Below are 16,111 nucleotides of genomic sequence, written 5' to 3'. Positions count from 1 at the left end.
GTTTGGGGCCATGTATTAGTTACTTCTCTTGCTGTTGGACCGAAATACCCAACACAAGCAGCTTGGGAAAGAAAGGTTGATGTGGGCTCAGTCTGTCGTAGTGGGGAAGGCCTTATGGCAGGAGTGTGAACATCATAGCGGGGAAGGCCTGGTGGCAGAGTGTGAACGTCACAGCAGGGAAGGCCTGGTGGCAGAGGTGTGAACGTCATGGCGGGGAGACCTGGTGGCAGAAGTGTGAACATCACAGCGGGGAGACCTGGTGGCAGAAGTGTGAACGTCACAGCAGGGAAGGCCTGGTGGCAGAAGTGTGAACGACATAGCAGGGAGACCTGGTGGCAGAGGTGTGAACATCACAGTGGGGAGGGCCTGGTGGCTGATTACGAAGCAGCTGGAAGTATTGTGTTCACAGACAGGAAGCAGGAAAACCGAATGCTGGTACCCAGCTTGCTCTCTCTTTTCTGGTCAACCTGGAATTCCAATCCCAGCCCATGGGGTGGAGCCACCCACATCTTCCTCGGTAAAACTTTTCTGGAAACACTGCCAGACGCATCCAGAGAGGTGTGATTCCATGGTGATCCTAAATGCAATCAAGCTCCCCTGTTCCCCTCTTACACTGGGCAACAGCGTGAGGCCCCGTGTGTCTTGGCTTCTGAAGCAAGAGTGGTCATGTGTTTTCTAACCCAGTGAAGTATGCTGATGCAGCAAGATTCATCAAAAGTCAGTTCTGAGCTTCTGCCGAGGAGGGAAACTTCAAAGTCCATGAAGTTCCTCTTACCCCGCAGCTACAGGAACCCTAGAAGAAAACCTAGTCGGGAGCTTCAATTGTGCTCACTTGGCTGTGGCTTCTGTCTCCCCCGGTTTTCTCCTCTGGGCACTGAGAGCCAGTCCCACAGTGTCTTCTGCTCTGGTTCTCTCTGTCTTCAAAGCCAAAGACGCAGAATTCCTATAGGGTCCTTCGAAAGCCACCTCGACAGATGCTGCCTGGTCCAAACAGGTTCGTCCTCATAGTAGGAAGCTAGTCCCAAGAAACTCATCTGTACCTACACTGTCCTGCTATCCATGTCACAGGACCTCAAACTCACCGCCAGCACAGGGAGTAAGTCTGTCACTCAGGCAGAAATGTGCTCTGGGCCAGACATCTCTGTATGACGATGCACACGCATTGACTATGCATGTGCACATGAGATCTCCGTGCACAGTGACACGCACTGACTCTGTCATTAGCATTACATGAGATTCGGGGATAGTACATGCTTCTGCTGTTCTGGGAGGTCAGAGCCAGCAGGGTCTTTGACCTTGGGTCTGAACACAAGCCTGTCACTCCCACTCTTGTGGTGTCTCCTGGCTACCCATTGGTCCTGACCAATTAATTGCCTCTGCTCTGCTCCTGGGGCAGTCACAAACTGGGGTCTCTTCTTCAGGGCCAAAACCAAGTCTTCTTCAGCCAGGCCAGTCTTTTAGTTCAGATGATAATACAGATGTAAGGACACAGTCAGACCCCAGAGGACATAAGTCAGACCTCAAAGACCAAACTCCAGATAGCAGGGACCTCAGCTGCATTCAAATCCCTCCCTCCACCCTGTGTCCCCAACTTTTCTCCTGCTCCAGCCCCCAAGACTCCGCTAACGCTCCCCTCACTCTGCTTCCCTTACCCCATCACCGATGGCTCAAGCCAGTCCAAATAGGTTAGTGAGTAACCCATGCCATTGACCACCTGGATACAGAGACACCTGTAGAACTCAGTCTCCCAAGAAGAGAACACAGAGACATGAGCCATATCTACAGATGATCCTGAGTGTGACCATGGGGTCACGCATGCAACCCCAAGAAACATGAAAGGCAAAGGCAAGGACTGGAGAGATGTCTCGGTTGCTAAAGGGATTGCTTTACAAACATGAGGATCCAGTGATCCCCAGAACCCATGTAAAAAAATTAAAAGCTGATTATGACGTGCACAGCTGTGATCCCAGCACTGAGGAGGTACAGACAGGAGGATCTCTAGGGCCACTGGCCAGCCAGTCTAACGGTGAAACCCAGGCCAGTGAGAGACCCCATTTCAAAACTGCAGAGGGTGCCTAAGGTAGGATACTTGAAGTTGTCCTCTGTCGCACATGTGTGCGCACACACACACATACACACGTGTACCAGGCGTACGCACACTTAATTAAAAATAGAGTCTAGCCACAGGAGAGAAACACCTACTACTCCTGATTTCTTAGCAGATCCTGCCGAAGAAATGGAACGTGACCTCGGAACTCAAGTCTCTGGAAACCCCATGGATGTGAGTCAGCAGATGACAGAGCCCTTGGCAGAGGAGGCTGTGACCAGGGGACATGCAGAGGGCGTCTCCTAGTGGAGCTAGGCGGAACACAAGCAGCTGCGTCTACCTGTGAGATGCATATGCACACAACTCCTTTAGGAGACGTGCCTGGTCAAGATGGTTTTCTGCACACATGATCTCCAGAAGGCCAGGCACACATCGTCTGTGGACATTGACACTAAGTCACCGGGGAAGACTTGTAATGTCTTGTCCTGGCCGTGTAGTTTCAAAACAAATGGACTAGTTTCACTTTCGCAGAAAGGCATTTTAATGGGGTGAGACAGTGGAAACCTTAGCTGCCCTTCCAGACTCTCCCTTACCACAGGGCGTTCTAGCCCCACCATACCAAGGTCTCCTAAGTCTAATCTGTCACCCAAAGCCCTGCCAGGAGGGATAATAAGATCACAGTTATTTGACCCTCTCTACAGCATAGGTAGGCACTAGGGGTACCTGGTACGCTGTGAGTATGTTATCCATGGATTGTGTCCAGTGTGGGGCACTAGGCTCCTGCCTTCCTTAGCTCAGTCCTAAAGTTGCTGCCTTTCCCTGTGTGCTTGCCCAGAGTGGTCATGCCCGTACTGTCCCACGCAAGGAAACAAATGCACCCAGTTTTCCTAAAGGAGCAGCCCCAGAGCCCTGAATCAAACTTTGGCCCCAGTCAGGACTCTTCTAGAAAGAACCTGGACCCTCCTCCAGCTTTCCTGCTGCAGGGGCTAATTAATGCAGGACTTCATTGTTGTGTTGACTTGGTACTTCCTGAAAGTCACACTGCTTTCCCGAACTTGTTTTCTTCCAAGGTAAGGCCAGTCCCATGGGCGGTACTTGGCCTGCCTTATCTGCGCCTCAGCAACGTCTGGGCTGGATGACTTCACCAGTGGCAGTTGCAGAGTTCAGACAAGAGCCAAGTATGCAGGTGAGGACTAGAGGGAACCCTGGTGCTCAGAGGGTTTGGGGCTCCATAGGCTAAAGCCTATGAGGATGAAACCATCAGGCACGGTGTCCCTGAGGCTGCCTCTTGCCTCGAGGATCTGTCCGGAGTAAAGGCGGGGCTGAGGTGCTTACTGCCCAGGTGCCTTGGATGCCGCGGCCAGGAACAGAGTAGACCTGGGCTTTGGATGCCGCTGCCAGGAGCAGTGTCTCACACCGAGCTCCAGGAAGGGCATAGGCAGCAGCTGGGTTCTTCAGTACTGAATGGAAAGAGGAGAATGGCGACCTCACTCTTCCCTGTCATCTGACTATGTATATGGGAAGCCAGGGACGTGCAGTTGCCCAGGTCTCCAGAAGAGGGGCTTGGTGCACACGGGCCGCGGTGGCTGGTATTTGTGGACTTCTAAGGCTGGCCACTCAGAACTGGGAATCTATGCCACGTTTGGTCAGGGACACTGTGAATCCTGGTTTTTTGTTCCCATCGTAATGTAAGTAGAAGCCGACTTCTGGTTGTAGGCTTGAAGGTTCTTCTTGTGACTTTCCTTCGACTCCGGAATTCTTGAAGCTCCGTGCATGTAACTCCCAGCCTGACTCAGAGCTGGAAGCCACTGTGCTGTATGAGACTGGCTGCAGAGGGGGTCAAATCTGTGGGTGGGGTCCGCCGGTGAAATGCCACAACAAATCTGCTCCTGACCGCTCTGTGGCTCAGCACTCACATCCACTAGACACGGGTCAGGGTGACAGACCCATCAAGAAACTCAGTGAGGTAGTAATTACAAAGGCATTGGGAGGAGGGTGTCATAAAGGTGACAGTGGGTATTGTCTGTGTAACCTGAGTCCTGAAACAGATTCTAGGGGTTCCAACATGCGGTTTCTGCTGCTCATCCCTTAGAAAGCAGATAAAAGCACAGGAGAGGAACTTAACCAATACAGTCCTTGGACAAGGAGAGCATCGAAGCCTGTCAGCCCATCTTTAAAGAACTACATGAGCTTCAGGCTTAAAGAGAGAAAGAGGAAGGGTCTACGTAATTAAAAAGTCCTGTGTGGCCTGCTTGGTCGCTGTCTCTGTTCTGACTGTGTAGGGTGTTGCCCAGAAGTCTTTGTTGCTTGAGGAATAATGGGATTCCCAAGAAGTGAGGGTTATTCTGAAACCCTGGACCACAGTGCATTAAAAGCAGTGGCTGGTCAGTGACTCCCATCTTCATTTCTCCAGTCATGAGGGGTTTAGATTTAGGGATGCCCCATGCATAGCTGCAGTATCTACACGCAGAGATGAGCAGGAACCGGAGTGTAAAGGAGACAGCTGCAAAGGAGGCGGTGCCAGGCTCACCCTGCTTCTGGTTGCTTTGCTGTCCTAGGTAAGGAGGTTCTACAGCTAGAAAAGTTCCAGAGATGCCCAGGGCCCAAGAGCGTAGGTGGCTGGGCACTGGGACCACAGACAAGACAGAGGCCAGAGAGGGGCACAATACCTGCTTCTCTCTGGGGCTGCTCTCACCCTCACCAGGGTGTCCCACCACTCAAGTCTGCTGGAAGGAGGCTGAGAACCCTCGTGGCAGAAGGTGGCAGCTTGGAGCAGTTAGGACTCTGGAGGAAAATAGGAGCCATATTGGCTGTGGAGAGTCAAACTTTGAGTTTCTCTCCTTCCACTATGTGGAAGCAAGGCTCAAACTCAATCAGACTTGGCAGCAAGTACCTGCCTGTACCTGCTGAGCAGGTGGCTCTTTCTTTTCCTTGTTTCTGGGGCCTCTGCTTCCAGAGTGCTGAGATTAAAGGCAGATGCAACCATACCTGGGAAAAGACATTAAAAATGGGGGGGGGGGGTCTGGAGTGATGGCTCAGTGGTTAAGAGCACTGCCTGTTCTTCCAAAAGTCCTGGGTTCAATTCCCAGCAACCACATGGTGGCTCACAGCCATCAGTAATGAGATGCAGGCAGAACACTGTGTAAGAGATAAATAGATCTTTTTAAAAAACAAAACAAAACAAAAAAGCAGTGCTTAACCTTTAGAAATATTGTATGCATAGGGGTGTGTGTGTGTGTGTGTGTTGGGGTGTGTGTGTGTGTAGGGGTGTGTGAGTGTAGGGGCGTGTGTGTGTGTAGGGGTGTGTGTGAGTGTGGATGTGCACAAAGGCGGGAGTCAGAGGACAACTCTGTGGAGTCTGTTTCTTCCTTGTGCCTTTACAAGGCTTCCGGGGTTGGATCCCCCCAGGTGCCATAGTTTTAGGGAAACTGCCTTTACCCGCTGAGCCAGCTCACCAGGCCTCACAGGATGTTGTTTAACATAGACTGATTTGAGGACAGGGATTAAGAGAATGAAAGGAACTCAGGGAAAGAGTAAGACTTACACCAAAGAGTGTGGGTGTAAGTCTCTCGAAGGAGAATCACACTTCTTAGTATTTGAAATAGTCATGTTGTTGATGACCAGCCTAGTGTACAGAGCCAGTGTACAAAGCTACACGGAGAAACCCTGTGTGTGATTTGAAGTTATTGCCTTCAGAGGGTTACTAAGACATTTAAACGATGAGGCTGGAACAATAGGTCAGCGGTTAAGAGTACTGGCTGCCTTTTCAGAGGACCCCGCTTCAGTTCCCAGTACCCACATGGCTGCTCACACTGTCCAGGGGATCTTATGCCCTTTTCTGACCTCTGAGGGCACCAGGCATGTGTGTGGTGCACATACCTGCTGGCAAAAACACTCATATACCAAAAAACAAATAAATAAACAAATATTTTTAAACACTCAAGTGACAGTGCAACAATATGTCTGAGGATGCTAGCCAGGCTTGTAATCGATAAAAGAAGTCTTGAGCCACAGGTTCAATGAGGCAGGGTACCGTGATTGTAAGTGGAAGGCAATAGCCTTGTTTGTTTGAGTGCCAGAAAATGTCAGGGAGATTGAATAAGGACATACTTTAGCTCATATATGCACAGACCTTAAGCATGTTCGTTGCTATTTTAACTTTTTAAAAAATAACTTATTTGATTTTATGTGCGTTGGTATGAGGGTGTCAAATCCCCTGGAGCTGGAGTTTCAGACATTGTGAGTCACCATGTGAGTGCTGGGAATTGAACTCAGGACCTCTGGAAGAGCAGCCAGTGCCATCTCTCCAGTCTCTAATTTTTTTTTCAAGGTCTCCCTGTATAACCCTGGCTAGCCCCGACCTTATTATGTAAATGAAACTGGCTTTGAACTCACAGAGTTCTGTGTGCTTCTGCCTGCCTCTTTGTCCGGGTTACTGGAATTAAAAGTGTGTGCTGCCACAGCCAATTATTTTAACACTTTTATTTGAAAATATCTCTGGAATGTTTTTCCTACCCTCTTGACTGTAGACAGAAGTTTCTGTCTCACCCGGTCTTAAAGCCATTCAGTCCCAAAGAAACTCAGAGGCTTACATTAATTATAAACTGTTTGGCCTATTAGCTCAGGCTTATTATTAACTAGTTCTTACAACTCCAGTTAACTCATAATTCTTATCAATGTTTAGCTACACGGCTTGGTACTTTTTCTCAGTGAGGCATTCTCTTCTTACTTCCTCTGTGTCCGGAAGATGGCTGTTCCTCTGCCTTACCTCGTCCCAGAATTCTCTTACTCTGGTCACCCTGCCTATATTTCCTGCCTGGCTACTGGCCAAACAACATTTTATTAAACTAATATGAGTGACAAATCTTTGCAGTATACAGGAGCATCATCCCAAAGCATTGATTTTTAATCCATTTCTGTGTACCTTGGAAAGGCAAAGTGAGACTCCCAGAAAAAAAGAGAGGGTCGGCTTCCAGTTCCAGGAACAATAGGAAGATTCTCGCTTGGGAACTGAGAGGTATCTTGAGGGGCAGATCTAGGCTTGCCCTTTTCTCTGATGGCCAACCTCAGACCACATGGCACCTGTGTTCATAGTGCAAACCAAAGATCATCTCAAGATCAGGGCAGCCCTCCCGGCTTCAGCTAGGCCAGAAACAAGAAGTTGGCCCCTAGGCCCTCAGTCCTTCTGCAGAGGGATCTTGGTTTACTGTGATGTCTGCCATTACACTGTGGTTTTTGTTAGTCACCTGACTGTCTATGGTGCCCGACCAGTGCCCCAAGGACCATAGCAAAAGCCACAGCACCACCCCAAACGAAGGTACCTGAGAGTAAAACAGAGGTGTGACCATAGAATCCCCAAGGTGGATTACAGAGCCATCTGGGACTCCTACTGTGACGACCTCATGGTGGGCATGAAAAGAAGTTTGGAATGATCAGGGCCCTGAAGCTGGAGGATGCCCTTGGCTTGGGCAATGGGAGAAGCCTGGAACCTGGGCACCATTCTTGTGAACCAAAGATTCCAGCTTCCTATGGAGGCTACCATGAGGATGGTGGCATCCTCAGAGCCAAGATGCCTTCTGGTATGAATGTCTTGTGGCATTTCATACACAGTGACTTCATAGATGTCTGATTCTGAAGGGAGGGGGTGACAGCAAGGTAGGCTCTAACAGTGAGGAAATGCCTGTGGGCTGATTAGCACATGGGTGTGAGGTAGACCAGCTCAGAGGCTTCCTAAGAGCCAACAGGGAAACTGGAAGTTCCCATCACACTTGGTGCCCCCGCTGAGAGCCTCCTGCCTCCCCAGAGAGCTGAGTCTCCAAAGCTAAAGAGCACAGCCTCCCAGGACTATTGGACCTAAGCTCCCATAGCCTCGAGGCAAGAGTCCAGCTTCTGGCTTTCACTTTCCGTGGGTGTCCCTATCCTACAGTTGTGATTCAGCAGCCATTCGACACTTTTGGCTGAGGTTACTAGCTTTCCATATCACCTGGGTCCAGATGTGGACCAAGACTGACCTTTGACCAGCCTAGCTCCAGCCCAGGAATATGGACCAGGCTTCCCATGGGGCACTGACCCAACCTTTCTGAAGGGCTGCTGGCTGATGTCACAAAGAGCAAAGCCGTGCTCCGTGTCTGTCAGGGAAGGTTGGGCAGGATCCTTACCCCTCCTACACCTCAGTGGGTCCAGATGCATTTGTTGGACTACTACAGTATACATAACATGTACCAGGCCTGTGGGAAACAGATGATGTCATCAGGGTCGTTAGAGGTTCATCTCTGCTGTCTCATCCTCCTCCAACATAATATTTGTGTACGTGTATATGCATGATGTATATACATTTATTCCTATACACGTGTACATGTTTGTGGTGGTCGAAGCGGTCGGGAAACAGGGTGTTACACATTCTGCAACGGAAGCAGTAAACTATAAGTAGGAGTCAGGTCATGCTGTGTCTGGGAAGCTCTCTGGAGGGCAAGTTGCCTAAGAGGAACTGTCAATGTTCTGTGGGACTTTCTCCTTCCTTTACTGCCAGTCAGCATCCCAGGAACCCTCAGAACAGGATCTACACATCCCACAGCGGCTGCACTGGTTAGGAGGATGTGTACGATGGGTCTCTATCGCTGGAAACTAAGCATTGAGACTGTGAAGGACGGTGTGAGATGCAGCTTGCTTGTCCAGGGATCTGGAGCTGCCTCTACCATAAGACAGGGTCGGTTGTGTTGACTTTGAGGTCTAGGAGATTTGCCCACCTACTAAAAGCAGCAATCAGCCTGTCCTATGGTAAACAGAAGAAATATAAAGCTCACCTGTGCTTTAGAAGTGTATAGTATGAAGTTAATATGAGGACAGGTAGGCAGAGTCCAGGGTTAAAGCAAGAAAAGGCACTGGGCAGGCTGCTTGATTGAAAGATGGCCAAGGTCTCCCCTATTCTGGCATGAGCTACTGTGGTGGCTAATCTTGGTTGTCAACTTGACTACGTCAGCGATCAACTAAAACGCAAGCTTCTGGGAACTTCTGTGTGGGATTTTCTTCATCAGATTATTTGAAGCCAGAAGACCCACCCTAAATGTGGGCCGCACCTTCTGATGGCAACCCAGATAAGAGGAATGGAAGAAAGAAGCCTGGATCTCTGCCTGCTTGCCCTTACCCTCACTGGAGGCTGCATCTCTCCTGAAGCATTCCTTCACCAGTGTTAGGACCTCCTTCTTCAGGACTTCAGCACCAGACTGGGACAGCGGAGACATGCAGCCTAGCGGGCTGAACAATTACCAGATTCTTGGCCTCTGTGGCATGAGGCAGCCATTGCTGGACTACACGGACCACATCCTATACCTAGTGCTCAGTGAGGGTGATTGAGCAAGTGAGAAAAGGAACAGGCAGGCGGGACATGAGAATCGCAGGCACTAGGCACTGAACAGAAGCCACTTAGTGCACTGTAGACAGTGCACAGGTCAAGTCAACGACGAAACTGTTTCTGTACAAAGTACAACCCCAGCTGTTTGCTTGGTTAACTTTGCAGCTCTAAGCAGGAAGTGTGCCAAACAGCCAGCTCAATGCGCCTCACTCCTGGCTTCATCTATCTGCCTGTTGCTTTACCTCAGCCAGACCCACACTCTTTACCAAATGTAAGAACAGCGCTGGTGGCTGGGGCCTCTGCCTAGGTTTAGGAATCTGGGGAGGAGTAGACAGGAGGAGCTCAAAGACCCTGGGCTGTATAGCCCTTCTGAGGCTGGTGCTGTTTTCAAGGACCTCTGCATCAGCTTTGGGGACTTCTGACACCTTCTTTTTCCTTCCTCTAGGTACTGTCCAAAAACCACTGACCAGAACAGTTGTCTCCTGAGGCCCATCCTATGAATGAGCCATGGCGGCCTACCCTGTAACGTCCACGGGCTCATGTCCCAGAATTCTCTGGACCCTCCTTCTCCTGGCTGCCTCTCTGAATGCCCATAATCAAAGTAAGTCTGGGTTCTATGTCTCCCAAGTGCAGGGCCTCAGGGCCAGATATAGTGGGAGGGTCAGACCAAGGTCAGGACCAGATAGTGACCTTGGCTTTGTAGTCCCAATATGGTGGAAACTGGGCTACTACAGAAGGGTGAGCCATGTATCCCTGAGAATAGCTGACCCTGAAGCACCAATAGTCCTCGGATCACTGCCAGGGCATTGGTAGGGGTATCAAAGACCATGCCCAGGCTGCAAAGTAAAGACTGTGCTCTCTCCACAGGGTGGGACAACCCTGTATGCACCGAACCGGAAGTGTTTGCTCCCAGAGGCAGCCTCGTGCTGTTGGCTTGTAACATCTCCCACACCTTCAAAGACGTCACCATTGAACTGACTGCCAATGGAAAGACCAAGACCATCTTCGACCAAAAGCCTCCAGGAAACTACTTTAAAGATTTATGGCATCTCCATATTCAAGGAGGTCATGCCCAGCTGGTGATCACGGATGTCCAGGACATCCACGCAGGGGAGTACCTGTGGAGGCTGCATGGACTCCAGAGAAAAGATGAACACTTGACCCTGAATGTTACTGGTGAGCTTTAGGCTAGGAAGTGAGTTGGTGGGGAGGGGGGCGGGAGGAGCAGGGAGGAACCCCTCACAATTGAGCTCTGGATTTCATCTGCTTCCACGCACAAACAAGGACTCTATGTGTCTAAACCTACCGCCCTCCTCTCCCCTACCCCCCTACCTAGTCCCTCCGGGCTCCGCTCCCTCTGGTCCTTCAAACCAGTTCAATCCACCATAGTCCCCTGAGCCCATAGGAGATTGGGGGTGACATCAGAATTCCCTCTCTCTGACCTGGAGGTACACCAGGGCTACGGTCCCCAAACCTGATAATTTGTCTCTGGCAGAACCCCAAGACCAGGAAGGCTCTAAAGGCGGGAAACTCTTCACATTCTCCAATTCCAAAGGCACAAGACCCTTCACACTTTTTCCCCTGAGGCCACATAGCCACTATTTCTGGAGCCCAACCCAGAGGCCCCTCCTAGCCTCCTCCACAACCGGTTCCTACCCATATAGGAGTTCATGATGGGAGTGTCGAGGGGTGGGAGGGGAACAAGGGGGAACTGAGTAGGGATAGAGGGGTAAATTACGTGAGCCAATTCTCATTGACTTCCCTGCTCCAGACCTAGACACCACCGACCAGGAGCCAGAGAGCTTGCAAGTCAATGCTGAGCCCCCACCTTCAGGGAGCGGCAAGGTCATTGTCGTCATCATCGTCGTCACCGTCGTTAGCAGCACGATAATAGGAGTCAGTGTGCGTGTCTACCGCAAGTGCTCCCGTTCCCTGAAGTACCACAGATATGAAGGGCCAGGGCCTGGTCTGAGTCATGGGTTTCCTGGCGCTCCCCATGGTCCCCACAGTCCCCACCAGACACTGCCCAAGGTCTTCCACGTCCTGCAGCAAAAGGTACTCAAGGGGCCTTATTAGTTCCAGACAGCAGACTACAAGGACCTCTACTGGCTAGGGCTGACAATCTATATTTGGACACTCCTCACGTAATTGGACAGCTCTCACCTCGACCCTGGAACACCCTGAGAACAGAATGGGGTCTGTGCTCTTCAGGTTCCTCCCAGGACTCCAGGGAAATTTTTAAATGAGAACAGAGTTCTGATTTTTTCTGATTCAGGATGCCCTAGAAGTTGACTGAGCTCCTCCTGTACTCAAAACATAACTCTGTTGGGATTTGGGAGACATCAAAGTGTTTCAGAGTATCTCAAGTGTGTGTGGTCTATCTGCTTATTTGTGTAAGCTGTGGGTTATGTACATGGTTGTGCCAGTGCCTCTGTAGCTCACACAGGCCCAAGTCAGGCTCTCAGGCACCTCCCTCCCTCCCTCCCTCCCTCTCTCCCTCCCTCCTTCCCTCCCTTCCTCTTTCTCCTTCCCTCCCTCTCTCTCTTTCCCCCTCCCTTCCTCTCTTTCCCCCTCCCTCCCTCTCTCCCTCCCTCCCTCTCTTTCCCCCTCCCTTCTGTACACAGGATCCCATCCATGTCCTCTGTAGAAAGAGCGACACTGGCTCACTAGGGAAGGGCCTGTTAAGCAGTGGTCCGGGCCTCTCTCTGGCACTCACAGTAACAGACTCTTTCCTGTGGTCATTAGTACCTGACTCTGCGCCTCAACTTTTCCAACGTTGGGGGAATTCCAAGCTGCATAGCCCTTGGCTCTCAGGATTTATCCCCTCTGCCTTTTAAAAAGGGGTCTGGGTTCCTTCCCTTCTGCTGAACGCCCCCGCCCCCCACTTCCCTATGGCCTCCAGTGCCAGCTGAGGGGTACGGGTAGCTGAGCCAGCTTTGCTCCCGGCCATAGATCTGTCTGCTGACTCACACAATAGCAAGTTCCCGGGATCCTGCTGTCAGGTTCCAGGGTCTTAGCAGAGGATGAGAGGTCCAGAATGGTGCATTACTATACTCCTACCACAAGGGGGTGGAGTGGGCCTGTCTGCAGGAAGTCCTCAGGGACAATGAGCTGATAGAGGGGGAAATACCTGCTGGTGGACATTGCTCTCCTGGGGAGGACAGCCAGGCCCTTAAATTCCCCCACAAACCTCCCTGCTTATAAACCACCCTCGCCTGCTGTTCCTCTGGGCCCATTTATCTTTATTGTAATGCCTACTTGAATAATTTCATCATTTATATAACTCATGCTTCAGGAAAGCCTTCATGATACAAACTGTTAAGGAAATATGGTAAATCAATGATTATATAAAGCTGTAGGTCCTCTAGGAAATACACTTGAGAGTGAGAAACATTAAAACCCACAAAACAGGTCTGGAAAGATGGGTCAGGGGTTAAGGGAACTTTCTGTTCTTGGAGAAGACCTCAGTTTGGTTCCCAGCATCGATGTGGCGCTCACACCCATCTGCAACTCCAGTTCCAGGGAATACAATGCCTTCTCTGGCCTCCACAGGCTCCTGCATACACATGGTACACAAACATGCCCTTGGGTGTGAGCGCGCACACACACACACATAATAAATATTTTTTAAAAACCACAAAACACTTGTTTAGTGCTATACACTGAGTCCTAAAGATGAAGGCTGAGGCGGAGGACATTGCCTGATGTCCTTGACCTGGCCCAGAGCAGGCCCATAGCAGCTGTGAGTCGGTGGTCCTGAACCCCGGTGCACAGGGATGTGTACCTAATAGTCTAAATTAAGGTCCATGCCATTATGATGCTGGGTTTGGGCCAATTCAAGCCAAGCCAGCCCACCAGCTCCTCTGGTGCCCTGGGTTACATTGGGCACAGGCATGAAACCCATGCTTCTGGGGGGTCCCGAAACCTAAACCAGTCCAGAGTGCTACTGCTTTAAAAGAAGTCATAGCAGATGCCAGCTCTGAACCGTAGTTCAGAGGAGAGGAACTGGGAACCCAGGTGGCCCCGTTCAGCAGCCACGAGAAGCCTAGGAGGGAAACTGGATAGGAGCCCTCGGCTTTTCTTTGCTCCCTCATGGCTTCTGTCTGTCCAGGTTTTCTCTGCTTGAGACAGAATGCTGGTCCTGCCGTGCCTAGCCACCCTGGCTCCCTTCTGTGTCTTTGCCCCTCACTCCAGCCACAGGGCTCCAAACCTACTGTCCTCATGCTGTGACCACGTGACCTGATGACCACGTGACCTGCCCCTCTCTAGTCCTGTGATCTTTCTCTTCTCTGTGGCTTTTGACCTTCCTCCAACAGGCCCTTCCCCATGTGCCTGTGCCCGTGGGACCACGACTAGATACCCATCTCTTTTCTCGAAGAATGAAGAGTAAGGTGCCAGGATAAAAGTATATCCAAAGTTCTTTTTAAGGGCTGGAGAGATGGTTCAGCGGTTAAGAGCACTGGTTGATCTCCCAGATATCCTGAGTTCAATTCCCAGCCCCCACATGGTGGCCAGCCCCCACATGGTGGCTCACAACCATCTGTAATGAGATCTGGTGCCCCCTTCTGGCCTTCAGGAAGACATGCAGGCAGAATGCAGTATATATAATAAATAAAGTTTTTTAATCAGTTTATTATTTTCTGCTCGGGGGTGTGTATGTGGAAGTCAAATGACAGCTTCTAGGAGCCAGTTCTGTCAACCATGTGAAAGAAGCAAACTCCAGTTATCAGACTTGGTGGCAAGCACCCTTACCCAGTGAGCCATCTCTCCAGAGCTGGATATAAAAATTTTAATAATATGTTCTGTAGGATAGAGAGAGAGAGAGAGAGAGAGAGAGAGAGAGAGAGAGAGAGAGAGCGCCAAAAGGGTGAATTATTATAAAGTCACTCCCTGGAAGAAGTGTTCCTTTTATAATAGTTAAGAGAAACTGTTTGGTTTCATCTCATGCTGCTTGCGGAGTCTCATTTGGATGGGTAAAAAGTGGAAATCTCTCTCCTCCTCTTTCTAGAAGATAATTTTGCTGCATGGTGCTCGTGGAGGTGAGAAGAGAGTGTTGGATCCCCTGAAACCGGAGCTACAGATGGTTTGAACCACCACGTGCGTGTTAGGAACTGAAACCGAGTTCTTTGCGAGAGAAACAAGTGCTCTTACTGCCTAGTCCACGATTCTTGTTGTTGTTTTGTTTTGTTTTTTGAAAGAGAGTTTCTCTGTGTATCCCTGGCTGTCCTGGAACTTACTCTGTAGACCAGGCTGGCCTCAAACTCACAGAGCTACACCTGGCTCTGCCTCCTGAGTACTGGGATTAAAGGCGTGCGCCACCACGCCCCACTTATCTTTTTATTTTTTTATATTTTTTTGGAGATTTTTATTCTGTTTTATTTTAGACAAGGTCAGAGTAAGTAATCCTGGCTGGCCTGGAATTCACTATATAGAACAGGCTGACCTCAAACCCACAGACGTCCACCTGCTCTGCCTGCTAAGTACTGGTATTAAAAGTGTGTACCACCATGCCTGGCTAAAGATTTTATTTTTAATTATATGTATATGTGCGGGGTGTGGGTTGTGTACGTGAGTGCCCTGCCTGCAGAAGCCAAAAGAGGGCATCTGATTCCCTGGAGTTGGAATTACAAACGGCTGCATGCCATAACGTGCATGCCTGGAGCCAGATCCTCTGCAAGAGCAAATCCAGCCTTCTCACTGCCTCTTAAGTAGTAACTTTTGTAAGTACCAACCAAGGTCACTAGTGGCGAGGGTCAGGGGTCATTGGGAGCTGTTACTTAAGACATCACAAGTCGCTCAGAAAACTCCGAGAGTCAGTGTCTAACTGCTAGATTAGGGTCTTTTGTTTTTATTTTTTTGCTTTTTGGTTTCTAGACATGTCTCCCCCAGGTCAGCAATGTCAAATCAATGACAGAGATAAAACTCTGTTCTTTCGGACAGCTACACGGTGGAGAGAAGCTTTGGGGGTACTCTGGCTGGTTTTGCTTAACTGATACAGGGTCATAAAACCGTAAGTCATAAAAGGCTTGAGCAGCATTTTGGAGGGAGGAGTAGTTATCGAAAGAGGTTGAGGCTGGAGAGTGACACCTCTTGAAGACGGAGAAGTCCTTGAGAGCCGTAGACAGGCACTGGCGATGGTGAAGACTGACATTCTCAGGACAGCACTAGCTGGGGCTAGGATCCGTAATCTGCAACAATTGCACAAGAACATTAAGTAAGTAAAAGCAAAACGGGAGAGTTAATCGGTGATTGGACCCAAGAGAATTAGTAACCAGGAGAGCCAGACGCAGTGCCTCTCCAGAGCACCATCTCCCAGCTGGCACTGTCCCTCATGGATGGGCATAGACTCTGCATCCCTCTCCCAGGGCCAGGCGTGGCAGTTCTGGAGAAAGACTGAGGGCAGAGGATCAAGCTGGTCCTGGAAGCTAATCCCACAGCTGAGCTCACTGACGCGTTAGGATAGACATAAGAAGCCAGTCTGGGCCGGGCAGTGGTGGCACACACCTGTAATCCCAGCACTCGGGAGGCAGAGCAGGTGGATCTCTGAGTTCCAGGTCAGCCTGGTCTACAGAGTGAGTTCCAGGACAGCCAGGGCTGTCTTAGAAGAAGAGAGGGGGAGGAGGAGGAAGAGGAAGAAGAAGGAGGAGGAGGAGAATCTGATTGCCCACGTTCTGCTTTCCATTCCTGCATTAGTGCTGAGGTGCACAAGAAGG

General features: G+C 50.3%; 1 protein-coding gene across 1 annotated transcript; it reads left to right on the top strand.

The window, feature by feature from the left end:
- The first annotated feature begins 3,189 nt into the window (after positions 1-3,189).
- LOC130878487 (secreted and transmembrane protein 1b-like) lies at positions 3,190-14,693 on the top strand. The gene is made up of 5 exons (XM_057776478.1): positions 3,190-3,233; positions 9,844-9,999; positions 10,266-10,574; positions 11,170-11,453; positions 14,407-14,693. The coding sequence occupies exons 2-5, from the start codon at positions 9,906-9,908 to the stop codon at positions 14,485-14,487; spliced, it is 768 nt and encodes a 255-aa protein (XP_057632461.1). The 5' UTR covers positions 3,190-3,233; positions 9,844-9,905; the 3' UTR covers positions 14,488-14,693.
- Positions 14,694-16,111: the final 1,418 nt, after the last annotated feature.

The sequence above is a fragment of the Chionomys nivalis genome, chromosome 7 (genome assembly GCF_950005125.1).
Source record: "Chionomys nivalis chromosome 7, mChiNiv1.1, whole genome shotgun sequence".
NCBI classification, from domain to species: domain Eukaryota; kingdom Metazoa; phylum Chordata; class Mammalia; order Rodentia; family Cricetidae; genus Chionomys; species Chionomys nivalis.
The sequence above is the reverse complement of the archived record's forward strand: the minus strand, read 5'-3'. Positions and strand labels throughout refer to the sequence as shown.